At 36.3% G+C, this 17,445-nt stretch overlaps 1 protein-coding gene across 2 annotated transcripts; it reads left to right on the plus strand.

Moving 5' to 3' along the window:
- Window positions 1–1,199: 1,199 nt before the first annotated feature.
- LOC308632879 (olfactory receptor 8B8-like) lies at window positions 1,200–17,176 on the plus strand (the record flags this gene model as incomplete). 2 transcript variants are annotated; one of them, XM_081265266.1, is made up of 2 exons in its annotated part: window positions 1,200–1,271; window positions 16,313–17,176. In XM_081265266.1, 2 exons carry the CDS (start codon window positions 1,200–1,202, stop codon window positions 17,174–17,176), a joined length of 936 nt encoding a protein of 311 aa, XP_081121392.1. The 2 variants fall into 2 exon arrangements, with proteins under 2 accessions (XP_081121392.1, XP_081121391.1); XM_081265265.1 differs by lacking the exon at window positions 1,200–1,271 and having other exon boundaries at window positions 16,241–17,176.
- Between the last annotated feature and the right edge of the window lie 269 nt (window positions 17,177–17,445).

Consider the following 17,445-nt stretch of genomic DNA (forward strand, 5'->3'; position numbering starts at 1 on the left):
AAGGCTCTGTCTGAGGCTTATGTGCAATTGCTAGAGTGAAAGGGATGCTTGAGTAAAACATTGAGTCCCTAAGGATACATTATGGCCCAGGGTGTAACTACAATCATCTTATTTTCCTATTACATTCATGTTCCCTGGAGAAGACACTGAGCAATCTTCAACTGTGCTTATAACCAGTTCCCTTACATCATTAAACTCACCTTAAATGTATGTCTTATCAAAGGGTAAAAGTGATAATGATAACTTTTTTCTCTGCTGCTTGAGAGGACTTAAAGTTATAATCATAACTTCAATTGTGTAGTTTAGAAAGATCTCCAGGACATATTGGAAATAAAGTCCTGGTTGCAATTTCCCTTGGGGAACCACCAAGGTAAGGTAAGTAAAACAATAAAGAAGAACCAAGGTTTTCTGACCTTAGAAGTGTGAGTTTCTGAGTTCTATTTATACTAATGTCTTTCTAAAATATAAAATAGTCCCCTTTATTTTCCATTATTGCATGGACTTGAGATTCCTGTAAATGTTGTACAATAATCTGTTCAAAGGGGGAGCAGAGAGTGCTCAGAGACATGAGGAAGCTCAGGGAATGCAGACTTCATTCAGTATTTCTTTCTTCTTCTTCTAGATTTATGACTTTTTCTTTTCTTGTGTGTGTGTGTGTGTGTGTGAGAGAGAGAGAGAGAGAGAGAGAGAGAGAGAGAGAGAGAGAGAGATATGGGACAGTAACTAAATCATTTCTATACCTCTCTTTTGATTTTGATTAGAAATAACATTTAAGTTCCCACTGCATGAGAGTTCAATCTGTGTGAGAGGCCAGCAACAGGTTGCAAAGTTGTCTTCCTCCAACTTTCTTGGTGAGGGAGAAATGATGATCTGAGAGAAAGATAATTCTGTCCTGAGTCATCTATTTCCTTCCTTAGAACCTGATTTTTCAGCCCTCACATTTGCACATGGCAGCACTTGCATTCACTCTGTAGGGGAGATGTTTCTGCTATATTGACTTTGTTCAGATTCTAATAAGGGGAAGAAAGTGTCATTCAGCGTCATGATAGTAATAAAGGCTGATTCTGTGCATCCACCTTAGGCTAGTTTCAGTCAATTCCAGTGATGTCCCAAATTGTGTAAAAAACATTCTGGAAAGAGTTAGGTTGTCCTCTCATGTAACCCATTTTCCCTGTATCCACAGATTCCTATAAAGAAGAATGGCTCATGGAAATGGCTCTTTTGTGACTGAGTTTATTCTGGTGGGGCTTACAGACCAGCCAGACCTCCAAGTCCCCCTATTCATCCTCTTTCTAATAATATATATGGTCACTGTGTTGGGAAACTTGAGTTTGATAACTCTAATTGGGCTGAATTCACATCTTCACACCCCCATGTACTTTTTCCTCTTTAACTTGTCCTTCATTGACCTCTGTTACTCTTCTGTCTTTACACCCAAAATGCTGATGAACTTTGTATTAAAGAAGAATATTATCTCCTACAGAGGATGTATGACCCAGCTTTACTTTTTCAGTTTTTTTTCTATTTCTGAGTGCTATGTGCTGACATCAATGGCCTATGACCGCTATGTAGCCATCTGTAATCCACTTTTGTACAACTTATCCATGTCCCCTAAGGTGTGTTTCAACCTAATGCTTGGTTCTTACTTGATGGCATTTTCTGGTGCCATGGCCCACACTGGATGCATGCTGAGACTGACCTTCTGTGATGTGAACATCATCAACCACTATTTCTGTGACATCCTGCCTGTGATGCAGCTCTCCTGCACCAGCACCTACATCAATGAGCTGGAGGTTTTCATTGTGGTGGGCATCAACATCATTGCGCCCAGTCTCACCATCATTATTTCCTATGGCTTTATCATTTCCAGCATCCTCCGAATAAGCTCCACTGAGGGCAGGTCCAAAGCCTTCAGCACCTGCAGTTCCCACATAACTGCTGTCTCTCTGTTCTTTGGATCAGGCGCATTTATGTATCTTAAGCCTTCTTCTGCTGGGTCAATGGATGAGGGCAAAATCTCTTCTGTCTTTTACACCAATACAGTTCCTTTGATGAACCCTTTGATCTACAGCTTGAGGAACAAAGATGTTCAAGTTGCCCTGAAGAAAACCCTGATGAGGAGAAATTGATGACCAGAAACACCATCTTTGTCTGCATGTAGTTTTACAATAGTTCATTATACTGAATTACAAAAATTTTAATGGTAGACTTCTTATCCCATTACTTTCTTTTTTCATCCTTTTCTTTTTTTGGCTAGCAAAGGAGAAACACAAAGGACTTCTGACCTAAAAGCTTTGATTCTCCCCATGAACAGGAACAGTAGGCTTTAAAGAGGTGATTCAAAGGCCATATTCCACATGTTTTCTGTTGGAGTTGTAATTCACTTGGTAATTTGGGAGTTTTTGTCATTTCTGAGATCTTATGGTACCATTTCCAAGGTCTGGATTACTTTGTTCCCATGGTGGATGTGTATTAAAGAACAGAAAAATCTGCCTAAAATGGGGAAGAAAGGTAATCCTGTTCCCCTGAGATTAGGGAGGGGAGAGATTAAGGAGGAACAGGGAGAGAGGAAGAGAAAGATACATGCCCATTTTAAAAATAAGTTGCAGTGGCAGAGCAGCAAGGGCTATATTCAAAGCACAAAGTGGACCACTGTTACATTTTCCCGCTGTCAATTCCTACATTCTATTTCTATGGACAAATGGGAGATAACATTTCCAAGCAGCTTCCTGCTGGAGCAGGAGTGAAGTTGGGAGAAGTAATCCAAAATCCATGTTCTCTTTCAGGTAGGGCTTGGACAGTTATGGGTATTCAGCATTGGAGCAGTCCAGAGGTCCACACTGGGAGACGGCAAGTGACTGGACAAGGCATACATGGGGCAGGTTATCCCATTATAGTCTTACCATGGTGAAAAAATTTTGAGTTTTCTCTCAATAATTTATTTCCACTTTTTATAAAGAATGTCTTCCTTTTCATAGCATTTGCATAATTCCTTTATTCTCACTTTTTTCCCTGAATAACTACTTTAGGGAAGAAATTTGTGCTTTTTAAATATTATTTTCAACTATTTTTTTCTTATGTAAAGATGTCAATGATGTAATAATGTCAGATCAAGTAATGCAAGGGTTACATCATGTCATTGTGGGAGGTGGACCTTTTCACTTGCCATTGGAAGCATGCATCAGGCAGCATGTTTCTATTATCATAATTATTTATTCCTCTGGGAAAGATCTCCTTTCAATACCAGAAATATAAGGTCCTACAGATGGTCAACTAGTGCACATTTTGCATGTGGAAACACTATGCATTCTTTTGATGAAGAGTTTTCTTATTTATTTGTTAAGTTAATACAACATATAACAGAACATCAGTATGTATTTATTGCATGAATGCTAAATCGAACCTCAGAGTGATTTACTTAATGATTTACTTAAAGTTACGTGACATCTTAAAGAAAAACTCCAGATTTAACACTTGGCCTTCTGATTTCATGTCTACAACTTTTCTACAATACTTTACCTTTTTTTTTTTTTTTTGGTTTTAGTAAACATAGGATATGACAATAAATTCCTCCTTTTCAAGTTGGCTATGCTTTGTTTCAGTTTAACATGAGTTTCTTTTAGAATAGTTAATTACCTTTTCATTGTTCATTTGTTTAAGGAAAATGATTTGATGTGTCTTTTCATTGAGAAAATGTAGGCATTTGGGGTCAGTATGATTGTGAGATGATTTGCTACAATAGGGAATTTAAATTTTGAAAGAAACTTTTGAGGAAATAAGCCAAATTGTAACAATATCTTTTTTTTTTTTTGAGTAGGATGTTGAATTATTTTTCTTTTGGGAAACATGCAAAAACTGATTACTCTAAAAATTCTCAGTCTATTAAATTGAATAACAGTTTACACATTTTCTAAGATACCTAAATATTTTTATTATTACGCCATTTTTATAAATTCTACTCAATACTTACACATTTTGAAATTTGGCATAGATGATCTGTTTGCCTTTGTTTTGTAGATGTTTGTTATGGTTTAGATGTGATGTCCCCCAAAATCTCGTGTGTGATGATGCAAGAAGTTTTGGAGGAGAAATCATTGGGTTATAGCCTTAAACTAATCAGTGAATAGATCTCTGATGCGATTAACTGGATGGTAACTGGAGGCAGGTGTGGTGAGGCTAGAGGAAGTGGTTCACAGGGGCGTGGCTATAGTGAGACAGGCATGGGCTACTCCTACTCCCCTTTGGTGGAGCAAGATGGCTAGAGTTGACTACAGCCTGCAATTTTCCTTCACTCTGGTGAGTTAGGCTTTAGTAACAGTCACACATTATTAAAATTATTAATAATAATTTTGGGTAAAACAGTTTCATCCTGAAGCAGAACCTGTTAGAAGAGCAAAGTACAAAATTGTAGAATTGCTTTTCCCTCTCCCTGCATTGCTAAAGGTCAGTGTGACTTTTTGATATTTACTGTAAGAACATGATTGATCTCTTGGATATAAACTTCACAGAGGTGTTGGGGCATTCTGTAACTCAATCCCTAAGAGATTTTAAATCTCTTAATTGTTCATGCTGAGTCTGCACTGGAAACAGATGCCAGCATGTTTTCTGCTCATCATTTTCCACTCATGTAAGTCAGGACTCCTTGTAATTGACTGTGTAAGCTTGGTAGCAGAAGATTTCCTTGTGTCCCCGCTTTTCTCTACAGATGAAAGAAAGCTTGTTGACTTTTTAGTCTGTTCAGATTTTCTGTTGTTCCTGAATTGCTTTTCATTCATGTATCTTCTTTGCAGATGTGTCTGTTCACATCACATTCTCATTTATTTAGTTCACTGTTTATGTACTTATTTTTGAGTTTTAAATTTTTATTATATATACAAGACTAGTTACTTATTAGATAAATGCTCATTAAATATACTTCCCAATGTTTGTTTTCTCACCACATATTATAAATATTGTTTTTTCTCAGAGTAATGTTTTTTGTTTTGCTAATATCTAACAACTATTTTTTATATTTATGATCAAATTTTTTGTTATCTGAAGATAGCCTTTTTCTGGACTCTCTTCTGTTATACTGAGCAATTTATTTATCTTTTTTCCTTTTTATTTTTACTTAAAATGTGAATAAAATCATGCATTTTATCTGGCAAAAATATTGAATTTTGTAACATTAAATTCATATATTAGAGCAGAAGAAATCATAGTTCTTAATAAAGTTAAGGAAAATATTTTATTTTGATGCATTTGTCTAAAAGTAATTATTGATTTTGAACTCTGAGTTTCCTAGGCTAAAACAGTTATAATTTATACAGTAAAAATTTACAAGTCACAGAAACCTGAATAGTGCAATTATTGCTATTAGCTCTGAAGTGAAGATTGCCATGTAAATAAAGCCATTAAATATATACATCAGTTTAGAAATGATGGGCGTCCTATCATGAAGCTTCCAATTCATAAAAATAGTCTATTTATTTTTATATGTCTTCCACCTGTTTAATTTGTCTGTTTAATTCATATGTACATATTTTATTGCTTATGCTTAAAGGTTTTTGATTTTTTTGGTGCTGTTTTAAATAGTAGTACTTTTTAAAACTTTCAATTTCCTATTCTTAATTGTTAATCAAAAATCAATGTTGACCTTAAATTCTGTGGTATTACTAAAATATGTTATAAATTCTATTATGATTATAACATAAAATCACATATTTACCATTTTTTGTGATGAAAATACTTGAAATGTATTCTTAGCAATCTTTAATAATACGTTGTCATGAAGAGAGTACCATGTTTTCCACTAGGCCTCTTAAATTTACTCCTCTAACTGAAGTTTTGTACACTTTGACTAACATATCTCAACAGCTCTTTAGTTTCTTGTAACCATGATGCTACCCTATGCTTTTTTAACTTTACCATTTTTTATATTCAGTATGTGAGATCATGTGGCATTTTTCTTGCTAGTTTTTATTGATAATTTGTGTCTCCATTTTTTTGGCCTAACCAGTCTGTTTAGAGAACCATCATTTTTATTGATCTCAAAGCAACTTTTTAGATTAACTGATTATATATTAAATATATATAACTGATTATATATATTTTACTACTTTTTCTGTTATCTGTAGACAATTTTTTCTGTTTATGTTTACTTTGATTTTTCTTATATAATTTTATAATATGGCGAAGTCTTTGATTTGAGGCCTCTCTTTTTAAAAAAGTCATAAGCACTTAAGTGCCATTAATTGCCAATAAGCACTGTATTTATCTATATTACACACATTTTAACATATTGTCTTTATATTTTACATACTTCAAGTGTTTTCTAACTTACTTATTATTTCAAACTTAAAACTATAGAAAAACTTCTTTTTTTTCTTGATGATAATATCTTTATTGACATAAAGTTCACAAATTTCAACCACGGGTCTCCTTTCTATCCATAGATTTGCCTCTCTTGGACATTTCATGTAAAATTAATATGAGACCCATTCTTTGTGACTGGCCTTTCTTCCATGGCAGATGTTCAAGACTCATCCACTTTGTTAAATCTAAATGTGCTTCATTCTTAATGGTTTGGCTGCATGACATTTATCGTGTGAATATAACAGATTCAACTTACCCATTCATCAGTTGATGGGCATTTGGACTTTTCTATTTCTTGGCTATTATAAATAATATTATAAACATTCAAGTTCAGGTTTTTATGTGGGGAGATATGTTTTCATTTTTCTTAGGCTTGTATCTCAGAGAAGAATGCTGAGGCACACAGTAATTCTCTAGTTAACCTCTGATAAAACTCCATACAGTTTTTCAAAGTGGCTGCAGTGACTTGACATTTTTGCAGTACCGTATGAGCATTCCAATTTTTTTAACACCCTCACTAACATTTGGTATTTAAATGTCTTTTTAATTATAGCTATCTTAGTGAGTCTGAGGTAATTTTATGGTTTTGATTTGTATTTACATGATTGTTAATGATTTTTAGCTCCCTCACAGTGTCTTTTGGCCTTTTGCATGTCTTCTTTGGAGAAATGAGTGTTCAAATTGTTTGCCTATTTTATTTTACTTTTTTTATTGGTTCTTCTTAGTTATACATGACAGTAGCATCGATTTTGATAAAATTTTACAAGAATGGGATATATCTTATTCTAATTAGGACCCCAATTCTTGTGGGTGGGCATGATGGTGGGATTCAATTAGGTGTTTTCATATGTGTACATAGGAAGATTATGTTAGATTATTCTACTGTCTTTCCTATTTCTATCCTCACTCACTTCCTTTTATTCCCTTTTATCTAGTGCTCTGTATTATCTTTTTTCCTTCCTCACCTTTATTATGATTTAGCTTCCACATATTAACTAAAATATTCTACTTTGATTTTTGGGGATTGGCTTATTTCACTTAGCATGATCGTTTCCAGATCCATCCATTTACTGAAAAATGTCATAAAGTTATTTTTCTTTATGGCTGAGTAATATTCCATCGCATATATACACCATAATTTCTTTATCCATTCATCTGTTGATGGGCATCTAAGTTGGTTCCATAGCTTAGTTATTGTAAATTGAGCTGCTATAAACATTGATGTGGCTGCATCACTGTAGTATGCTGATTTTAAATCCCTTGGGATAACTGTGTCAAATGGTAGTTCCATTCCTACTTTTTGGAGGAAACTCCATACTGCATTGCAGAGGGGCAATTTATTTTTTGAATGTGGCCTTCTAGTTGTTATGGCATTGTTTGTTAAGAAGCTTATTTTCTCTCCTTGAATCATCATCATATTATTGTTGAAAATCAAGTGACCATAATGTGAGGGTTTGTTTTCAATTTCCAATTCTAGTTCATTTGAAAAATACGTTTATTTTTTATATCTGTCATGTATTTAAATGTGATTGATTTGTCTCTATGCACTCACACTTTTTTTCCACATATCATTTATATAAGTTCTTTAAAACATCACTTTTTTATGAATCTTTTTTAAGGGTTAAAAGCAAAGGTGGAGATGGCATTGAATGCTTTCATGTTACTTCTTATAGGATTGTGATCCTGCAAGAAAATTGAAAATGGACTGGAAAGGGGAGAAAAATCTTTTAACATTTTCTCTCCTGAACTACTGCTTGAAACAATTGCTTCTCTTAGCTCTTAACATTCTTCTAGACTCTCATAGTTGAGTTAATGGGAAATGAAATAAGAGTGCAAAATAATTACCACATTATCATTGGAACTTTATGCAGTTATAAAAATTATACTAAGATATATTAAGGATTTCAATCCGATTTTGCAATCTTCTCTTCAAAGCTTTCATTTGGCATATTCTCTAGAGCAAATTTCAAAGTTCAAATATTGGCTATCTCAAAAATTCCCATCAGAAAGAGATGGTGATCTAGATGACCACTGAAACATTAATTTTTTTTTAGGTTGATTTCCAAGTATTTTATTTTATTATTGTTTTTGAGGCTATTTTTTAAATTTTTATTATTAGTTGTTCAAAACATTGCATAGTTCTTGACATATCATATTTCATACATTTGATTCAAGTGAGTTATGAACTCCCATTTTTACCCTGTATACAGATTGCAGAATCACATCGGTTACACATCCACTTTTTTACATACTGCCATACTAGTGTCTGTTGTATTCTGTTGCCTTTCCTATCCCCTTCCTATCCCCCCTCCCCTCTCCTCCCCTCCCATCTTCTCTCACTACCCCATCTACTGTAATTCATTTCTCTCTCTTATTTTTTCCCTTTCCCCTCACTTCCTCTTATATGTAATTTTTATAACAATGAGGGTCTCCTTCCATTTCCACGCAATTTCCCTTCTCTCTCCCTTTTCCTCCCACCTCTCGTCCCTGTTTAATGTTAATCTTCTCCTCATGCTCTTCCTTCCTGCTCTGTTCTTAGTTGTTTCCCTTATATCAAAGAAGACATTTGGCATTTGTTTTTTTTTTTTTTTTAGGGATTGGCTAGCTTCACTTAGCATAATCTGCTCTAATGCCATCCATTTCCCTGCAAATTCCATGAAACATTAATTTTTAAATGAGATTTCCATCTACAACAAGGACTTACTTAGATCACACATCTGTATTTCTTAATTTATACAGAGTTAATATAGGTTTATTTTTCACACCTTAGTAGTTTTGGTACAGAAGATAATTTTTAGTTTTGAACAACTGAAATTTGTAAGAAGGCTTTGCCACAAAGACTCCAATGTTCCTATATACTTTGCTATGAGTTATGTTCTAAAATGTGTAGAGAATTTATGGTGTGGCAAATTGTCAGAGACAAGCCATTTTTCTTATGTATACAGCCTAGACTGGTGCGCTGCTTTTATTTGAATACATCTGCTACCACATTGTGGGAATTGTTAGTGGGTGTTTCTGAGTTGTGATGTTCAGAAATATTATTATTTATTACCTTTTACCACAGAACCTCCGTATTTTTCATCTGTTCAGAAACTTGAAACAGTGCACACTTTGAGGAAAGAAAAACACTCAACTGTGGCCACATATTTTTGATGAGAGGTGGACACTGAAAACACTAATCACATAAATTATGGATTGGAGGTTTTATTTTTTTATAATTTTTTGGGGGAGAGGTTGGTACCGGGGATTGAATTCAGGGAAACCCCACCACTGGGCTACATCCCCAGCTCTATTTTATATTTTATTTAGAGACAGGGTCTCATTGAATTGCTTAGCAAGCTGAACTCGTGATCCTCCTGTCTAAGCCTTCTGAGCCGCTGGGATTACAGGTGTGCACCACCACACCTGGCTAGATTGGTTATTTTATTTGTGCTTTTCCATGTTTATTCAGGGACTTGGAGAGAAGTAGTTAGATTAGATAGCTCTTAATATTTCCTAATTTCCATTTAAAGGCTTTATTTTCTGTAGTAATACTTTACAAGAGGGAGTAGGTGTTGGTATATGAGTGCTCCTGAAGAGAGCCCACTAGTGAATCTTTTGGGTGCCCAATAATGGATAAATGAATAAATGTGGTATGTACACACAATGGAATATTATTCAGCTACAAAAAAGAATGCAATCCTGCAATTCGCAGCAAAATGGATGAACATGGAGGACATTATGTTAAATGAAATAAGGCAGACACTGAAAGACAAGTATTGTATGTTCTCTCTTTATGTAGAACTTAAAATATTGACATGAAGGTAGAAATAAAGGTAGAATAGTGATCTCTACAGGTTCAGGGAAAGGTGGATAAAGGGAAGCTGGATTTAATCAATGGATGCTAAGATATGTGTGGGAATAGTACACTGAATTCCATTAATATGTACAATTGATACATATTAGTAAAAATAAAAATAAAAGGTGAAAAAGAGAGTCTTGTAAAATATCATAAGTAGTTGTGGAATTTCCCGGGCCCATTCCTAATTTCAGTTTATACAATTATAATTATCTCTTAAACATGGATTATCCTCTACAATGGTGCATTTCCATTTTCTTATCTAATATACTGTATTCAGGAGTTCTGAAACCATATGCACTGTACTGAGAAGAAACTAAATAAGAGATAGCAAAGAAAAACTTTAGACTAAAAACTGAACTGTCAAGAGAGAATATGTTAATATATCAAAAATTCAGTGTTTAATCAGTTCTGTCTTCCAAAAAAGATATCAAATATATACATATGTATATAAAGAAAGAAAGTTGTATTCCCTCCCATAGGCTTTTGTCTTTCAGGTCCCCTTCTTTTCAGGGGAGTCTGTCTCTCACTTTTTAAAATAAAACTTACTCTCTATACTTGCCTCAGTGTTTCTCAGGTGTTTATTCTTCAACACTGAGGAACAAGAGCCCAGTCCTGGTCTCTATAAGATTGATATCAATTCCTCACTTGATGTCTCCAACAGTAACTGCTTAATTCTTACCCAATAATTTCTACCTGTATGAAATATTTGAACTTGGTTGGATGCTTCCTTTTATTTTTTTTCTTTTACTTATAGTCCCTCTTAATAAAATTGTTTATCTTACTGAAAAAAAGTGTAGTTGAATAATAAAATAATATCTGTGTTATTTGGTACTCTTTGTAGAATTGGAGAGATGTGTCCAACCCTTTGATTATTGTTTGAACTGACCAAGAATAGATTAAACCAGATCACTAATCCTTCATTTGAAAAACCTCAGAAAACAAAGTCTGTTTCATTTTTTAAAAAAGATAAACTGTTAGTACAAAAGACCAAGCCGGGTGCAAACTTCATGAATCAGCAGAGCCTTTATTCAGCAGTGGATTCACGCCTCTGAAGGACCCGCTTTCCTGGTGAAAAATGAGTCAATGGCCAAAGGGAGAGTCTGTTTTATATAGGTTACACTGAGAGGTGACTTGATGAATGAGAGTGTCCGTTTGGGCTATACGTCTGTTTTTACTGGGCCAGATGGATGGTCTCAGGTCAGTGGTCGGTGGGCCAGATGGAGGGACAACGGTCAGTATTTATCTCTTTCCCTCTAGGGTCCTATTGTACTGTCACTGGGAAAGAATTTATTTTGGGAAGGATTACTGCTTTGGCTTCTTCCCAGAGATGGCTCTTCTAGGCTTTGATGGATATATCATCCCCAGGGATTGTCTTGCTACTGTGTGATTTTTACTTCCATTCTAGGGATTGTCTGTCTCCTCACTGGGAAAGAATATATTGGCAAAGGATCAATGTTATCAATGATTTAACTTCTCCCTAACTCTCTGTTCCCAGGCCACACTATTTTGGAGTTAGTCATTTTCCATACCTAATATAAACTTTCTTTGTAATTTAGTCCCATATTTTCTATTTTCTTATAAAATTAATTTTAAAAGCTTAAATACACTTTGTAAATTTAAGGGCAGCAAAGTTTGAAAAGAGGCAATTTAGTTGCTTTAGTTAGCAATTTAAGCTCCATTTATTTGGATTTTTTTCCAAAAGAAGGCAACCAAGTCTGGATATTTACCTGCACTACATAGAGTTATCTTTTGTTTTTCATTATGTGATGATGCTAAAAAAATTATGAGAAAAATAAAATTTGACTGAAGTTCTCACAGCTGAATGTTAAACTGGAAACTATAAGATTCACCTGTACCAATGTACTAGAAAAGGAATATTCTCTACATTAGAGAAAAAGCGTATATGTTTTGGTCTATAACAGAAAATAGTCCTTTTAGTTGAAGATCAGAAAGAAAGTTTCCTGATGATACCCTGAATTTATTACTGTAAGTTTCCCCTAAACAATCTGCTCAGGATTAATTTTGGTTGAAGGCTAATGAAGTCAGAAATAAAATGGGCTTTGAGCTCTAGATCTTTTACTTCTTCAAACCCAATCTTATTGAACCCCTCTCTCTACCCACTTCTATACTGAATTTCTGTACACAAATACACATACACATACACACATGCAATGACTTCAAGATTTAGGTTTTATGAAAGGATTGCTTAACATTGCTTGATATCAGTTAAATGGTACAGGATCCCAGTTCTTCCTTCTGCCAGCACATTTGGGGAGATGATTCCTAATTTTTAATTCCAGAGAGATAGGGCTCATCAGGATGTACTTGCTCAATCTAGCAAGAGGAAATGTTTGATTGAATTATTCACCTATTTATATAAACACACATATTTCTCTCAAGCAAACATTTTGCAATAATTAAGTGGATAGCATTTTGTGACAATGTGCTATATGTCACCAACATAAATGTGGCACAGTAAGAGAAAGATATATAGGCAAATTCCCAGAATGCCATAGTGTAGAGGTACATCCTCTGTGGGATAAATTCCAAATGGTCTTTAGCCAAAATTACTCTGAAAAATTATTATATTGGCATAATGCCCATCTTAGGGACTGACAGATTATTTCCATAAGTCTGGCACAGCTGGTTTTGGTCTCTAGCATTGGGATACTTCACTCTTAATTAAGCTGAGCACTAGATGAAGGAAGTGGTTTATTTTTTGTGCTTTTTTGCATAAAGTATGTTGCTTTAAACTTTAAAATCTTACCAGTATGAGGAAGTTTTACTCTCTGAGGGCAGAGCCTCTGTCTTTCTCCGAGAGTATGAAGCTGTTCTGTTTAAAGTCTCAGTCATAGAGTAGATTTAGCCAACTTCAACGTCAGTGTAGAGACACAGTCAAATGTTACCATTGCCCACAGGAGGAGTGTCATGAACACTTTCCTCTGTACTCTCTGCCAGACTCTGTGATCTTAAGGGAAGAACTAGGAGGTGAATAGGGAAGGGAATCTTAGTTCCTACTTCACACATGATGGGTCTAATGCTCAGAGATGTTCATGACTTGTTCCAAATCACAATTTACAAGAAGTAGAACTGGGACTGTGCATGGGTTCTCTCTCGTCCAGCGAGGAGGTCCACAGAACAGGGTAGAGGAGAGCGTGGCTGCAGAGTCGCTAATCAAGACCAGGAAGCAGGTCTGATTTTATTGTGCAGTTACCATGTATATATACTTGGACAGTAGCTAAGCAGATTACAGGTAGCCACCAAAACAATTTCTAGCGACCAATCAAGGAGCAGGCCATGGAGCAAGCACAGAGACTGCAATATGTGGCCTCATACCCAGAGCTGTGCTTCACGGAGGTAAGTGGTTTGCCACTCACACGCCTAGCACAAGGGGAGTGGCCTGTCACTCTGATGCCCTTAACGTATGCCATGCATGCAGTACTCTATGCTCTTGTCCCCACAGGTCTGGTGATGCATTGTACATGTTGGAAATATAATAAGGACTCGTAGTAAATGAAAGTAGTGAGGGAGAGAGAGGAGATAGAGACAGGGACAAGTTCATATTGAATCCTGTGGACATTTGTGAAACTTGGGCTTTTTCTCTAAGTGAAATGGAGTATAGGAGATTAAACCACAATCTGACTGGTGTTTCTGAAAGAGTCATGGCTGCTGTTCTGGGAGAAAATTGTAGGGGGCAATGAGTGCAGAAATAATTTAGTTATGAGGGCCTGGTAGTAATGCAAGTAAGAGACAATGATCTGTCAAGTTAAGGTTGCGACTTACATATATTGAAGAAGATATTTGAACATAAAGCTTTAAAACTTTTGCTTACCAAAAGAAATATTATATAAATCAATAGGTTAGGAAAAATACAGTTCAAATGCAGATGATAGATAACAAGATTAACCTCCATTATATTGTTCTGTTGGATACGAAGACAGAGAACAACCCCATGGGGATTGGGTAAGGACATAAACCTGCAAGTCACCAAAAAACAATGCAAAAGGATTACAAGTTAATGAAAAGATATTCAAATGAGTAATAGAAAGGGGAACACAACTTAAAGTAACAGTGGTATTTCACTTTATACCCATCAGACTGTCCCATTTAATAAACACCAATGTCATTTTTGCTGGTAGGAGTGCTGAGAGAAGAAAAAGGAGTTTTATACTTTGCATGTGGCGATATGATATTACCTTTGTAAAACCCATCTGATAGGAAACTGAAAGACATCCTGGGAATTTATCCCACTGAAATAAAAGAACTGGGATATCACAATGTGTGTACAATGATGATTATCTGAGGATTGTTTTTTGTGTAAACTAGAAAAAGTAAATCCATTAATATGGACTGGGAGGGCAAGTTATGCTATATCCACAACCCAGAAGATGATAGGTATTTCAATGAAGTGTTTTTAAATAACAAAAGCATTAGATAGAAAAAAGTATGCACTTTATAATTTAAATGCAAAGTCCCAATAAATGCATTTGATTATATAAACTACTAAGAAAATCTGGGAATGTGTGTCTTAGGTTAAAGACAAGAATGACTGGGGGATACAAGAGAAGCTGACAAGGGAAAAGCAGTCCTAAGAAAAAGGAAAAGAAGGTGATTTGATAATATTCAGCATTATGTATTATACAGTCATTATATGCTCATTATATGTCAACATAAAATTATATGTGTGGGAGGATGTGTATGCACCTGGAATAGTTGTGAGAGGTATTTTTAAATGCCATTAGCTTGGTTAGCAATTATATCAAAGCATAAGAAAAAAGTGGAAAGGAGTGGAAAATTTTCTACCTCATCTACCCTGGGGATTGTACAATCCCTAGTGTAAAAATAGAGTTGAATATCACCTTCAAAGACACTGCGGTAAAAGCATCTTCACTGTATAAACAAGTTCTTAAATCCACCTTTCCTAAAGGATTTGAATAATGGAGGGGCTCCTGGGAAAGCCTCAGTATCAAATCCCAAAGACCTTTGCTCAAAATAAAATAATTTACACAACACTACCAGTTATTATGTTGAAGAAAAAAAGTGTGCACTTATGATATTTTGTAGTCTAATAATTACCAGTGGAAAAAATATAATAAAAAATTATGATCTTCCTCTGACTAACTTTCAGAGAAAGTCAAAGATAGATTCATAAATGCCCTGAGCCTTTCCACACAGGAGGAAGAGAAAGGCTTTAGTTCAGATCTATTACCTCTACAGGGGAGCCATTTCTGTTTGGAAAACAACAGTGGAGAGGAGACCACAAGGACAGTTTGGTTGCCTCTAGAAGGTGAGAATTGAATCTTCTGTTTTACAGCCTTCCGCGGCTGGCTTCCTCCCTTCCCTCCCTACCTATCTTCCCTCCTTCCTTCGTTTTTTCCTTTATCTTCAGTTTCTTTATCATCTTTCCTTTTTTCAGTCCTGGAGATTGAAGCTAGGGGCACTCTACCACTGAACGTTTTATTTTTATTTTGAGCTCTTTTTATTTTTATTTTGAGACAGGGTGTCACTAAGTTGCCTTAGTGACACTAAGGCTGGCTTTAAGCTTGCTGTCCTCCTGACTAAGCGCCCTAAGTGGCTGGGATTAAAGTCATGGGCTGCCGGGACTGGCTTTTCCATGGCAGTTTCTGCTTTTCTCAGTTCTGGTCTGAGGTGCTGGTGATGAAAGTGTCTGTGTGGGAGGTAAGTAGAGATCACAAATGGTGCTGAGATGACAGTGTTTGCCATGCCTCCAACCTTTCTGTCTCATAGAGATTTTCTTACGAAGGAGACCCAGGTTCCATGACAGATTTACTGACTTTGTTGCTGTGCATACTCAGGAACCCTTATGAACGGCTGTGAGTCTCTGTTCCCCTAACTCTGCCATAGATGTAGTGTGCACGGTCTCCAACCTACATAGTATTCCACTTTCTCTCAAATAGCTGAACCTCAGCAGAGTCTTTGGACTCCCTGGCTGCAGAAGGAATGGGCTTGGCATTGCTTTAGCAAATCTGGGTCTATATCAACTGAGACTCTGCTCTCCTATCTTTCAGAACCTGCTGGAAGAGAATGGACATTGGAAACAGTTCCTTCGTCACTGAGTTTATCCTGGTGGGTTTAACAGAATATTCAGGGATCCAGCTCCCCCTTTTCTTTATCTTCTTGGGAATCTATGTGGTCACAGTGGCAGGAAACCTGGGCTTGTTTACTCTAATTGGACTGAATTCTCACCTTCACACTCCCATGTACTACTTCCTCTTCAATCTTTCCTGTATTGATCTCTGTTACTCTTCTGTCATTACCCCAAAGCTGTTGGTAAACTTCGTGTCAGAAAGGAACACCATCTCCTATGCAGGATGCATGACTCAACTCTTTTTCTACTGCCTCTTCGTCAGTGCAGAGTGCTATGTGTTGACGGCCATGGCCTATGATCGCTACGTGGCCATCTGTAAACCCCTTCTGTACATGGTTACTATGTCCCCTCAGTTCTGCACTCAACTGGCTGTGGTCATATATGTGGGAGCCTTCATAGGTGCTTGGGCCCATACAGGGTGCATGCTGAAGTTGACCTTCTGTAAGGCCAACACCATCAACCACTATATGTGTGAGATCTTTCCCCTCCTAGAGCTCTCCTGCACCAGCACTCACATCAATGAACTGGTGGTGTTTATTGTTGTGGGCTTTGATGTTGCTGTGCCCACTGTCACCATCGCTGTCTCTTACACATTCATCCTCACCAGCATTCTTCGCATTCGTTCCACTGAAGGAAGATCCAAGGCCTTCAGCACTTGTAGTTCTCATATAATTGTGGTGTCTGTTTTCTTTGGGTCAGGGGCGTTCATGTACCTCCATCCTTCTTCTCTTTTGTCCATGGACCAGGGGAAGGTGTCTACCGTGTTCTACACCATTGTGGTACCCATGCTCAATCCTCTCATCTACAGCTTCAGGAACAAGGAGGTCAAGGTTGCCCTGAAAAAAACCTTGAGCAGGAAAATATTTTCTTGAGCTCTGAGCAGTATTACTTACTATGGGAGAAACCAGATTTCCCTTTAAATCATCCCTTTTTCTAGGATAGATACAAGGACTTTGAGTGATGGCAGTACTTATTAAAAACAAGTCAGGTGAGAACCTACAGGGCAGGCTTTTCTCAGGGCTGCTCCTAAAGAAGAGAGACACAGCACCCACATGGGAGTGTTAGGTTGTCTCCCTCATCAAGAGGAGAGAGTTGGTTTTATCCAGGTAAAAGGGATATTCTTGGGAGAGGGGGGACTAGG

The sequence above is a fragment of the Spermophilus citellus genome, assembly GCF_964194105.1.
Source record: "Spermophilus citellus genome assembly, chromosome: 2".
NCBI lineage: Eukaryota > Metazoa > Chordata > Mammalia > Rodentia > Sciuridae > Spermophilus > Spermophilus citellus.